Raw genomic sequence first — 13,570 nt, 5'->3', positions numbered from 1 at the left:
AATGACAGTCCTTGATAAATTACCACATCTACTGCTTACTGATTATTTTCAAGTTCCTCCATGTATTTTTCCATTAAAAAAACTCCCACCAACAGGAGTATGGGCATATAAATTCTGTTTGAATGAGTAGGTGACAGCCTAGGTTCCTGTGTTCACATGGTACCCTCAACAAAAGATAGACTGGCAATACAGAGCTAAGTTAGAAGTTTAGGAAAAATGAAATGAGAAATGGGGCAACATATAAAAAAGGAAGGTGACAGAGACACAGACTGGTGCATGGAGGAAAAAGAAGGCAGAAATGGTGAAAAGAGAGCAATAGTGAACATTCCATTTTTTCAGAAAAACTAACATATTTGACATGTATGTCACCAAATTTGAATTTTGTCCAGTTGTTTGTGGATCTGTCTAATGGGAGCAGAGGACATAGACAGCAAATTAGCAGTTTGTTCATTAAACTTATAATAGGGAGTGATTCTTCTCATAAGGCACAGCTGAATTCCAGAACTTCTCGCTGTGCAAATCATCATGGACACTTTTTAAAAAAAAAAAAACACAGTAACCAAACAAAAACCCAAAACCAAGCAACACCAAAAAAACCAAGCAAAACCAAAACCCCACCAAAATCCATGCATTGAAATTTTTGCAAGTAGATTAGTCTACCCAGGCCTCAGCTTTGAGCTGCAAAAACCTGATGCCTAGGGGAGCACAGCAGATGCCAACCAGCACATACATATAATAACCAGCAACATTATTCAGATGGAACTCACCACTGATTATCACTGCAAATGCAATTTATTTACATAATTCATCTTGGCTGTTCTCACTAATGAAAGCTACTCTGGCAGCTAAAGGGAAACCTCTCAGTAACCTTGAACGTAGGAGAGGCAGTTGTCCAGACTCCACAATACAGTTGGCAAATGAAAACAAAATAATCCTTCTCATTCTACTACTCACAGGCTCTGTGGATACCTGACAATAAAATCAGTATCTCATCAGCTCGGAAAAGTTGCTGCCCAACCTGGTTCCCAGTTCACTGTTGCCCTAAGATCACAGGAAATTTCTCATTCTCTGTCACATAGCAAATTTTCAACTCCTAAAATGTGTTTCCACTGCAGCCCAGAAATCCAAGGTGTTACAGCTCAGTGAGATCTTTCTAATATTTTATTTTCTGCAATTGAGAAAGCTCAACTCAAGACGTTAACTTTTTTACAACATGCACAGAAAAAGCCAAAACACCATCTTTTTTTTTTCTTCACATCAGAGAATTCAACTTGGAATAAACAATATTCTCCATTTGAAGCCACTGAAGTAACTCAGCCTCTCTGTATTTAAATGCTACATAATTGTCATTCATAATATACACTGAATGTATATTTTGTCAAAAGCCACTTAGATTGTGTTTTCCAAATGGAGACTTCGTTAATATGGAAGCTACTTGAAAGATGTATTAAAAACCACATAGCTTTTCCACTGCACAATCACATTATAGGCAGGAAAGGTGCAGCACAGATTTTGTGAACTGCAAAGAGAATGAAAGCAAGACAAAATAGGAAGGGACTGAAATTAATCATGCTAAAAGCAAATTGACAGCTCCAAGATAAACCAGTCGGGAATGCTTTCAAAGTACCAAAGCCCTCACGTAAGTTGGGTTTGGACCTCAGTGTCTCTTGCCACACTCTCACTTCTGGTATCAGCAGACTAATACATTATTAACTACAAAAAGCATGACACCATTCTGTTGTTACTATACAACTCCCACTGCCATTTACAATCAGTTCACCCATGAATATTTACCAGATTAAAGTAACATTCAAGACAAAAGTTTAACTAGGTCATGAGGCAATCATTGTTCTCTACACTATGGTACTCTATACACTGAACCTATCCATTTATGTTCAAGCTAGTAAGAAGTCCAAAGTCAATTTTCATGACCTCTTCCTTCCAAATTTGCAGGAAAATCACAAGACTAAGGCACTGCCCTAAATGCTGATGTCTGAAAAAACCTACTGACACAGCTTTTAGAAGCTTCTCTTTGAGCAAAGAGGCTTCCTCTTTCTACTTAGAGACACTATCCCCAACAGATTGTGTACATAAACAAAGCAGCACAGCGGAATTGTCAGCCAAAGCAACTGATACAAAGCCCATCTCTTTGCTAGTGTTTGTAGTTAGAGGAGTTTCAGTAACTTTTTTATCTCATGGTAACTGTGATTTGGACACTAAATCTATCTTATCTCCTGCAGCTTTAGCTCCAGACTACATCAATAAAAACATTGTTTGTGTTACACTGCAGTCTTTCTCAGTGCACTGAAAAAGACTCCAGTAATACACACTGTGTCACACAGAGATGCACAGAAGTCTACTCATGCAATTCTTGTCAATTGCAGATTCACATAATTTCTTATTCCTTCAGTTCACTTTCTTTCCACATATCTTTTTCTACCAATGTACAGATTATGTATCTATAAAAAGAAAGAAAAGAAGACAGTAGCTTGAGAAAAGGCAAGTGACGTTAAAATACATTTTAAAGCCTTTTGTATACTGCAGGGTTTTTTGCTAAGGACAGACAACCAGAGCAAAATCAAAGAAACACGCACCAATCCTATTTCCGTAAAGGTCAGGGACAGAAAACTCTTCAGGAAAAGAGGAACAGAATAATTTTCTTTTTAAATGGGCATCTGTGTACAGGAAGAATAAAGTTCTTCCAGAATATACTGGCAAGACACGTAGGTGGGACGTGACCACAAAAACGTGCCAAAAAGGCTCCCACTGTAAGGAATGAACACATAATCATTTCTCCTGTCTCCTCGTGCCTCTTTCCCAGCGGGTCCCAGCAGCCGCCGCAGCCCAGCATTGCGTCGGCTCCCTTGAAGGAAACCTCAGACACAAACAAGTTTTTGCAAGATTTGCAAACTGAAATGGAGTGAAGCCTCGGAAAGAGGCCAGACAAAGAAAATGGGTCGTTACTAATCCACTCGAAGTCTAAGGCGGAGACACACACCCACACACACCCACACAGACCCCGCAAAACTGGAAAGATGTAAACTGAGAATATTTTCCTGGCAGCACAAGAAGAGGATAAGAGAAGGGAAAACGGTGGCACTTGGAGAAAAGAGTTTTGAGCTTCTCTTGGCAGCAGAAACCCCCTGCCCTCCGTCAGGGAAGCACCGAGGAGCCGAAGCGGAGGTGGGCGGTGGGGCCGCGGCCGGAGGCCGGGTCGGCAGCGGCGGGGTGGGGCGGGGGCCCGGGCAGGAGCGAGGGGGCCAGGGAAGGAGTGAAGTACCGGCGGCCTGACGGGGAGGGGAGGGTACAGGAGAGGAGGCTACGAGAGGCCCGGAGGGCGCCAGGCCGGCCAGGCGAGCCGGGCGTGCAGCGGAGGGCGAGCTCTCCTCACCTCCAGGGTGGACACGGTGCTGGTGAAGAGGTCCTCGCCGTCCTCCAGCTCCTCGAGGTCGGCCGGCCGCGTCTCTCCCAGCGGCGGCGGCTCCCGCTCCGCCGCCATCTTCCCCTCCGGCCCGGCCCCCGCGCTCACGTGACCGCCCGCCGCCCCGCCGGCACGTGACCGCAGCGGCCGGGCCGGGCCGGGCTGGGGCGGGGGCAGCGCCGGTGACAGTGACAGTGACAGTGGCAGTGACAGTGACAGTGTCGGTGTCAGTGTCCGTGTCAGTGACGGTGTCGGTGTCCGTGTCCGTGTCGGTGTCAGTGACGGTGTCAGTGACGGTGTCGGTGTCCGTGTCAGTGTCCGCTTCCCGCCCTTGCCGTGCCTCATCCGCAGCTCTTCCAAACCCCGGCCTCGTTGACAGTCCCGTCTGAAACCCCTGACACAGCCCCTGCCACATCCACAGCCCTTCTCAAATCCCCTCCTGCTCTTGCCGTGCTTCGTCCGCCGCCCTTCGCAAACCTCGGCCTCATTCACGGCTCCTTCTGAAACCCCTGTCACAGGCCCTGCCACATCCATAGCCCTTCCCAAATCCCTGCCACATCCACAGCCCCTTCTGAAACCCCTGCCACAGGCCCTGCCCACAGTCCCTACCATTTCCACAGCCGTTCTCAAATCCTTCCTGCTCTTGCCTTGCCTCATCCACAGCCCTTCCCAAGCCCCTGCCACAGCCTCTGCCACATCCACAGCCCTTCGCAAATGTTTTCCACATCCACAGCCCCTTCCTCATCCACAGCCTTCCTCAAACCCTTCCCGCCCTTGCCTTGCCACATCCACAGCCGCTTCCCCAACTCCATCCCCAACCCACTACCCTTCCCAAGAAGAGGTAAAGAGCAGAATTCCCTAAGTTAGCTTGGGATTTTTTTTTGTCACTCATTAAGAAACGTATTGCAGAAGTTTAGCATATTTGATTCAAAGTAGTATTGTAATTATAGTCATGCTAAGGGATCTGTGGCCACAGAAATCTATTATAGGGTTCTTTTGTTTCAAAGGGTCAAGAAATAACCCAAAGATAGCTATAGGACCTGGATTTTTAACTCATTGAGGTTCATGGTTGAAAAACTGGATTAGTAAATCTGTGTGGAAAAAGAACCCAAATTAGAGAAAAGCAATCAAGGAAACAAATTGGAAAACAATGTTGCAGGAAAATTTAGAATGACCGCAAAAAGCCAATCACATATAAGATTGTGATGTGTTACTGCAAAAAGCAAAACCCCAATTTAAAGCCAAGCCTCATCCCTGTCAGTGTGGGTATGTAATGTAATTTGACAGATACATAAGGGCTGTCAACTCTACCTCACACTACTAAGTGAAAATCTAAGAGAAGAGGAAACTACACAGTATCCTAATGGAAACTGCAGCCACCCCTTCCTTGGCAGCCAATAAATCCTCTGTAATGCTGTGTGAGATGGATATGAATTAAGCTGCAAAGTTGCTAAACAGTAGAAGTAGAAATACTGAAGCTAAGTTTACGTATGGAACTTGTGTATATGTGCCTGCTTTAATTCTTTAATTATCTGGTTAGGTGATAAGGTTCTACAGGAGCCCTCTTCCCAAGGAGCATTTGCTACACAGTTACAGTTTTTCCTTGTTTCCTAACAACTCTCTACTTCATTTATTATATGCAGTCTCAAATCTACACCGAAGACACAAAGATTTGTCTTCTCACATCCATTTTTCTGAGGTCTGTCACTGCCTGTTTCACAGGCACTCATGAACTTCATCTTCAGGGTGTGATGCCCATTACACAGGAACTGAGAAGAGATGGAAAAATTTAAGTTCTAATTGAGATCACTAGGATTTGTTTGTTTGTTTGTTTGTTTGTTTTTTCCTAGAATACCTAATATTCCAACAGTTTTTTCTGTCCCCTAGGCAGGAAGCCACAGTATCAAGTCCTTACCCTCGCCCTTTTTTAGGAGTAGGCTTTTATTTATTTCCTTCTCTATTGTGTCGCTTTCTTTCCCTTTGTTGGCCATTTTCAGATCCCAAACTGTCTTGATTAGCCTTGGGAGCCACTGAGAACCCTCCAGCACCTAAGGGGATATATAGAAATCAAAAATGTATTCTTCATAAACACTCTTGGGATATTTTGCGCAATAAAAAGCTTCCTTTTTTTTCCTGCAGAATCAGGTTTTGCTCAGGAGTATAATCTCCTTGATTTTAAATTGCTTTTAAAATGAACAGTACAATAGTATTATGGCTCCATGTCATTTCCCTGGTTCAGGTCACAGAGGTGCTGATGCCTTGAAATAGTTACAAGAAGTTATCTGAATTTAGGCACTATACCATTTACTACCTTTTGTCCATTGTCAAAAAACTATTAAGTTATATGCATATAAATAAAGATGGATATACTCTAAGCAATGTGAATCAAGGTTTACGATCAAATACGTCAGATTTTCAGAGAGTCTTACTTCACTGACTCTATTTTAGGATTGTACTAGTGCAATAGCCACTGTAATATTGTGTTATTTTAGTTACTGAAATATCAATGAAACTGAAAGAAAATCATGACTCATGACTTAGAAGTAGCTGTTTTGGAAGAGAGAGTGCTAGTGGATTATACAAGTTCAAGGTCAGCCTGCATGTTTTGGATCTAGAGGGAGCACAGGAGATTACCTATTCTGTTTGCTGGAAAATGTTTGTTAAACCTTTTCTTCAACAACTCCAGTGAAAAAGACCCCAAAACTTCTGCAGACAAACTGCTTTAATGATTTTCTCTCTAGGATCAGAAAAGAAATTCCATCACTATCCTGCCAGTCAGACATCCTCATATGAAGTTTGATTTTGCAGCAGCATGACACTGGCCTTATTCAGTTTGTGACCATATTCAGGACAGATATTGGCCTCATTTTGTATCTAGGAAGGCATTATTCAGACTGGATAAAATCTCTCCCTGTTGAATTTTGTTTTTCTTTTTACCAACATTTACTCCAGTTTTTTTTATTATTTTGAATTCTTTAACTAAGCTACAGCTGTTCAGTGTCACTTGTAAGTACAGTATGCATTCTTCATTTCTGGTGAGAATATTAAATTGTGTCAGGCTATCGTAGATCACTTCATTCATCTTTTATTCAATTAATCCTTCCATAAAGATTGTAATCACTGAAAAATAGCTTTTGACTTTGTTTTCTACACTGGTTTTATACCTACTCAATGATAGATAAACATATATTGTTTCATTAGCTATCTTATGAAACAGTCATGAAAAAAATTGTTCAAGAAATACCGAAAGAATATTTCCTCACTAAGAGATATTTCAAGAAAATGGCTAAATATGGTGGGGGAGCAATAACCACCAAAGTGCTTAGAATTAGACAAAATAAATTTTTTGAGATTTTCTTTTTCTATTTATAAAATATGTAAAAAGGAATATTATGCTCTTGTATAGTGACTGGCCTTGCTCAGAGCAGTAAAGAATTTTAGTGAGTTGGCCTTCCTAAGAAAAATTACGAAGCACAAACATTTATCAAATCTGTCCATTTGTTTCCATTCACCCTTTCAGACAAATAAACTTTACACTTCAGATCATGATATCTGTTCTTTTGTTCTGTCTTTCCATCTGAGTATTTAATTGCATATCTTATAAAAATTGAACTTTTTCTGTCACCTTTTCTTTTTCCAGTGAGTGGTCAGTGTTCTCATATATTACAGAAAAATATTTTTAATATATGTGAAAGAAATCAGTTCTTTTATCAGGTAGATGTTTCATTTTCCTTCATTTGGAGTAGTGGCAGGTCCTACCTTCTAACATATAATGATAATTTCTGTTCCCTAGTTTTTCTAATGTTCCACGACACTTAAATATAGAGCTCTGCTAGCATTAGCTGAGTATGTTTAGCATGTTAAAATAGTAAATGGATGTAGAAATACCTTTTTTTGCAGATTCATAAGCACTAAGAGCAACTGACAACTAAGCAAAAAATTTTGGTTACTGTGATGTACACTGACATGCTATCTAGATTTTCACCCACGGTTTATGATTCACATGAGAGAGAAATGTCTTCCAGCAAATCTTTGATTTGATTTTACTGCTAATCTTAGATAATCCAGACCATTGCAACTTGATAAAAGAAGACACAGTAGCCTCTGAGATCCTGATTTGCTTTGGGGTTCAGACATTTTCTCCCTGACAACTGTCAGTCAAAGCTCATGGGTTGTCTTCTGATACAGGAGTCATGCTGGAAACAACTATCAGGATGTTGTTAGCAGGTGACAAACATGAGACATCCTATTCCAAAGTAGATGTTTTTGAAAATACCCAGAATGGGTAGAGGTGGGACAGTACTTGGAAAAAGCATCATATGCACTTGAAGAAGTTAACACTTCTTCAGTCATCTGCTTTTGTCCACAGAGAGAAGCATTGTCTTAATCACATTAAAGGGAACTAAGGGCTCCTAAGTGCCAAGTACAGTAATTTCACGAACACAAGCCGCACCATTTTGACTAAAATTTTGCTCCCACCCTGGAAATGCGGCTTACACTCAGGGGCGGCTAATATGTAAATAATTTTCTGACATTTCCAACCCCGGAAGTGCAAACCGAGGTGCTGAGCCGAGCGCCTGCCAGCAAAACCCGGGACTGCGTGATTGTTACAAATTGGTTACTCTGTTTCACAGCGGGTGGAGCCGGCTCCATGCAGGCAGTGCGGGGAGTGGGGGAAGGCGGGGGACTCCCTCCTTTGGGCAGCGCAGCCCCGGGGAGAGGTGGGGGGCTCCCTCCTGCTGGTTTTGCGACTCGGGGGGAGGCAGGGGGGCTCCCGTTCCCGCCCGCCGCCCCCGCGGGAGCAGGGGGCTCTGTGCCCGCCTGCCACCATGGCGCAGTGCCAGGCTGGGGTGAGCCAGCTCAACGGCAGCAGCAGCCAGCCCCGAGCGACCCCGCCAAGTGGCAGCGCCAAACTGGGCCACCTGGCCCCATCGGCAGCCCCGAGCCCTCACGGCCGAGCCGAGCCAGTAAAGCCCACCATCCCGCGATTCTGTTACTATTTGGCAACTTTGTTGCACATGGGTCCTCACTGCGAACGACAGAGTGGCTTATAATTGGGTGTGGCTCTTGTATGGACAAAGAATGAAATGTTGCTGACACCCGTAGATGCGGCTTATAGTCAGTGCGGCTTGTAATCGTGAAATTACTGTAATTCTGGCATATTCTGTGGGAAGAGAACCACAAGGATCACCAAGTACAACTCCTAAGTAAATGACCTGTATGGGTATTGAGCCCCCAACTTGGTGTTATTAGTGCCATGCTCTGACCAGCTCTTAATCTCATCTCCCTGACCTAGTTTTTTCAGTTATAGCACAGTTAAATTTTTGTACCATGTAATTTCAAATATGTGGTGTGTGACTAAATCAATTTCATACTTTTCTATAACTACAAACTGTCTATAACTGTCTTGACCTGTTTCCAGCTTTCAGAGAATGTAGCAAAATCATGTAAAATATGCAGCTTGTAAGGCATGATCATCTGCCGCATTTTATCAGTTTTAACTAATTTTATCAGGCATAAATTGTTGCAAGTTTTTTTTAATGTCAAATCACTGAAGTCAACTTACATTTCTTACCATTCTCTGATTGCTAGGACTTTAAGTTAGATATAAGAACATTAGAAGCAATCAATCTCTTCAAAGTTTCATGTCCAATCTTAACTGTTGTCCAAATGATATTTGTATCAATTAATTCCCGTGGATATTCTTTGACAACCTTTTTTAGCGCTATCGGTTCATATTTATGTTATGAGTTGCCTTAATTCTTTCATCCAAAACTGGATGACACAAAAAAAGATCAGTGAGGAAAGGAGGCTGGACTTTCTTTAAATTGTCAGAGACAAGTCAGTGCACAGTATCAGTTGGTACTATCCCTGGGTGGCACATCAAAAATTACCGCTGGAAAGTTCCTCCAGTTAGAATAGAGGTTTTGTGTAATGGAGGCCTTGAGCAATTTTTCTTGATCTTTGGAATTTTTCTTTAATGGATTCCATATTTCTTAAAGTGTGGAACATTTTCTTTTCCTCAGATGGGAGACAGGGTCAGAGGTGATCCTTTTTTCTGCAGCTAGTTTCTGATACTACTTTAGGAAATGCTCAATGCCTCCTAACTCTTTATCACTGCTTCACCAGTGATGAATGTAACATTGCCATTCAATTTCATCTAATTTTTCCAGGGAAATTTCAATCTAGTAAGAACTTTGAGTTCAGAACCATAATGAAAACAGTTTCAAGGCAAAAAAAAAACTAAATCAAACTGAAACCACCACCAACAAACAAACCAACAATTAATTTCCATATGCCTATTTGTAGAAAAATTTTTATAAAAAGCACCTGCTGAAAGCATGTGCTTTATAAAAAAATTCCTATAACCAGGTCTGCATCTCATTATATCTCTATCCTCTATCAGCCAACAGTATTATCTCTACGGTAGATTTACTAAGATGAGAGTTTAAAATTAATGTGTTACCACTTGATAGATGAAGAAAATCTATACTGTCTTTCTCTTTCAAAGTGTTACAATTCCTGAGCTGATCTTAGTTTAGAAAATTTGAGGAAGGAGCAGGGTAAAATGTGAATGAAGTGGAAGCTTTTTGCATGTTTTTTCTTCATTGGACAATCATGGAAGAAGTTTAAGGGTAGAGAAGTGGCAGCATGGAAGAAAATGAAAGTGATATGCAGCAAAAAACAGCATAATAACCACTCCATCTCACCACTATAAACCAACTGTGTTGTTCCAACAAGTCTGCAGCCTGTGGGAAGGAAGCTTATTTCCCTGCTTGCTTGGCAAAGAGCAGAAGCTGTGATAATCATATGCACCAGTCTACTCCTGTGCTCTGAGATCACAGTAATGGGGGGCCTTGATCCATCACAAGGTTACTGAGAGTTTTCAGATGTTGCATCGGAATATGTGGATGTTTTATTGATCACAGTATTTTTCTAAAAACATTCTCAAAACTTTAAACCGTAGGGCTGGTTAATTAATTAATTCATTCATAAAATGATTGTAGAAGGCAAGGGTGACATTGCAACTAAGTCTTTGGGATATATAAGAAACAGTATTTGTTATTTGTATTCCAGACACTGGACACAGTGTATTTTGTATGTTCTCATGACTTTGAAGTCATTGATAGGGAGTTGCCAAGAGGACCTCCGAAGAGATTGTGGAAAGTCAGCGTTTTGGCTTCCAGCTGTTCCCTTGTAACAAAATGAGGGAGTTGTTGCATCTGGTCTTATATAGGTGTTTAGTGCTTTTAAATAGTTTGTCCCTCTCAGCTAGCTGAGTGCAGTTGATTTGAGGTAATTCATCTAGATTTTAAAGCAGAAAGTAAGAGAATGGAAATCTGCTCTCTGAAAGCAGGGTTGAAATTTTAAGAACATGTGTATCCACTTCCTTCCAAAATCCTGCACTTCAGTTTTCTCTTAGGTTTTTCATATATATTTTGGGTACAGTTCACAACCAATAATTTTAGCTAGCTAAAAGGCAGTAATCTAATGAAAGCTATTACAATTTGGGCCGTGGCAGGAGATAAGAAAAATTAATAGATGATTTCTTGGGCATCCTATCCATCTTCAACTCTTACACTAGGAGCAAATTAATGATGAGTACCTATTTCCATTGACAAGGGAGAAATTTTATACTCAGGTAGATGCTTGACTTTAGACCAACTGCTGTTAGGTGAGAAAATATCATACTGCAAAACATATTCACATATCCTAAATTATAAACTCTGTAAGTTAATGAGCCTCAATCTTAAATGTAGCTTTCTGGCTGATTATAGTATTTATCATAATAAAAATTATAAAGTGACTGCAGAATTAACCTGAGACTAAGTACTATTAATAATACTGAGTCCAAAACTGGCCTGAGAAAAAATTTCTTTGCTCCCTCCAGACACACTTGTGCATGTCTGCTACTGCTTTAAAAGAACCAGAGCCCTAAAATAAAAGAAAACAAAAACCACACTTCAACTTACAAATATCTCTCAAAATGTTTGCATTTGCCTGGGTTATGAGAGCTAGGCACCAGAATGATTTGTTTCAAATATCTCCAGTCATTTTTTTCAGTGTAGCCTCCAATCCACAGAGGTTTTTTTTTTTTTTTTTTTTTTTTTGGTCATTGTGGACATACAAGATAAAGGCTTCTGAAAGCAATTTTTCATTGAAAATCGCACAATGGATATGCATGGACCAGAATTTGCTTTATTTCAAGTTACACAGTCTAAATGCAGCTGTAATTTGCATCATTTACAATTTTGCTGTAAACTGACTTGGGGCATCTGTCTACATTATAGCCAAACCAGGCAAAAGATAAGTAGGAAAAATGGAAAACTTCTAACATAATTGATTTCCACCAAAAAGCACTGTCTCTGGCTGTTATTACAATTAGTTTATCAATTTAATGTTGATTATGGCTTTCCTATTGAGGAATAGGAAAGCTTGCAAAACAACAAGGCAAAAGAATCTGGCACTCTTGCCACTACAGCTGATACAATATCTAATATATATATTTACTTTTCTTTAAGATATTTTCAGACATGTTAAGCAGAATCTGTCTTTGCAACATAATTTTCCTTTGACAAATTTTATTTCACTATGCTCTGGCTAATTTTATCCTGTGGAGGCATAAATTTGGGCTTTGAAAAATCTATTTCCTTCAAGCTTGTAATTTAAGTGACAACAGATGCTCAAGACAGACAAAGAAAAAATAACCTCTCAAGAGTTGAGAGTGAGAAAGAGTTGAGAAAGTGATCAAGATAGTTTCTAAATAAGTTAATAAACACCTTTTCAAATTTCTTCATAAATAAACAGCTTCAGAACTCAGTGAAGTCACAAGATGGGAGGAATCCATTGACGAAGAGATGGGAACTTAAGTAACAAACAATTGAAATTAAATCTTAGAAGGGATTTTTTAAAATGCTTGACCTGTGTAAACTACAAATTTAGCTACAGATAGGGTATGTGGCTTTCTAATAATGTATTTATTCATTTTACATTGCATCCTAGAATATATTTTATTTGCCTTGATGAATTAAGTGTTGCATATATCAAAAAGTAGAGCATCAACCATCTCATTTAAATAATAGAGGTTTCAAATATGATGTGACAGTAAGATTATTAATGAAATCACTGAATCTGCTTAGGAATAATTTTTGTGCAAACTGAAGGTGATACTAATAAAATTCAGCATGAGCATTCCTAGGTAGCACATAGTAGGATTGTTTTAACTTCAACTCTTAAAAAAACCCAGGACCACTGTAAGGAAGCTTATTCCATCTCTTATTTTCCCTTTCAGATAAAGACAGATAGTAAAGATTACCTATTTTAAAGCATGATATTGAATTTTCTTTAATGTAAGTATGCTCATTTTTGTGTTCCCCATTTAGTTAGGAGATACACACCTTCTAAGATGAATTCCAGTTTACTCTAGATTACCCTCCCCCATCTCTTGTACCTCTTTTAAATGACCATATAGGAAACTTATAGAAAGGCTTACTTTACCTTTGGTCCTTTCCTTGGGTAACTGAGGCAGATGTCTGCTTTGACACAAGCCATATTTTAGCTTTTTTAGCTTTGACTTAAATATTTTAAAGAATGTGCATATCCACATGGAAAAAGCCACTATAAATCAATGCACAGGAGCAAAAGGATGTGGAGATAAATATATATCACTGCATATAGATAAAGTACTTATATATAGTGTATAGTCTATATTTGTGGTGTATAGAGACTATATATATATATTATCATTGGGGTATTATGTATGTACACACTATCTAAATATTGATATATACTTTATGGTATACAGAATAGAATTATGTCTATCCATGTATGCCTATCACTGTGTTTTATATATATATATCTGTCAAAAGAGAAACAACCATAAATATCTGAGAAAAATAAAAATACTTAATTCAGACAAAAAAAAGCTTGTCCTGGAGATTACTAAGTTCTCTTCCTGTCATTGCTAATGTACTGGCACAATAGTACAAAGATAGTGGACTGGTGTCTTAGTTCCTCCTTTTTTTTGCAATTCCAAGATTAAAATGGAAAAAGGAAGAGCAACCTCCCACTTCCTGTCTGATTCTAGAAATAGAGATCAGAAAGAGCTGACATGCTGATTTCTCCAGAACAACAAACATAACCAGTCCA

General features: G+C 39.9%; 1 protein-coding gene and 1 long non-coding RNA gene across 4 annotated transcripts in view; one reads left to right on the top strand and one right to left on the bottom strand.

The window, feature by feature from the left end:
- Positions 1 to 3,533, bottom strand: part of SNX2 (sorting nexin 2) — a 31,415-nt gene extending 27,882 nt beyond the window's left edge. For both annotated transcript variants that reach the window (XM_033084726.2, XM_033084727.2), the window contains exon 1: positions 3,392 to 3,533. In XM_033084726.2, the coding sequence (XP_032940617.1) occupies positions 3,392 to 3,499 (108 nt within the window). In that variant the 5' untranslated portion in view covers positions 3,500 to 3,533. The remainder of the gene's footprint in view (positions 1 to 3,391) is intronic.
- The window catches only part of LOC117010349, a 28,439-nt gene continuing 17,759 nt past the window's right edge, over positions 2,891 to 13,570 (top strand). For both annotated transcript variants that reach the window (XR_004420643.1, XR_004420642.1), the window contains exon 1: positions 2,891 to 3,183. This is a non-coding gene — a long non-coding RNA (uncharacterized LOC117010349). The remainder of the gene's footprint in view (positions 3,184 to 13,570) is intronic.

The sequence above is a fragment of the Catharus ustulatus genome, chromosome Z (genome assembly GCF_009819885.2).
Source record: "Catharus ustulatus isolate bCatUst1 chromosome Z, bCatUst1.pri.v2, whole genome shotgun sequence".
Taxonomy (NCBI): Eukaryota; Metazoa; Chordata; class Aves; order Passeriformes; family Turdidae; genus Catharus; species Catharus ustulatus.
This window is presented reverse-complemented; position numbering and strand designations above follow the sequence as displayed.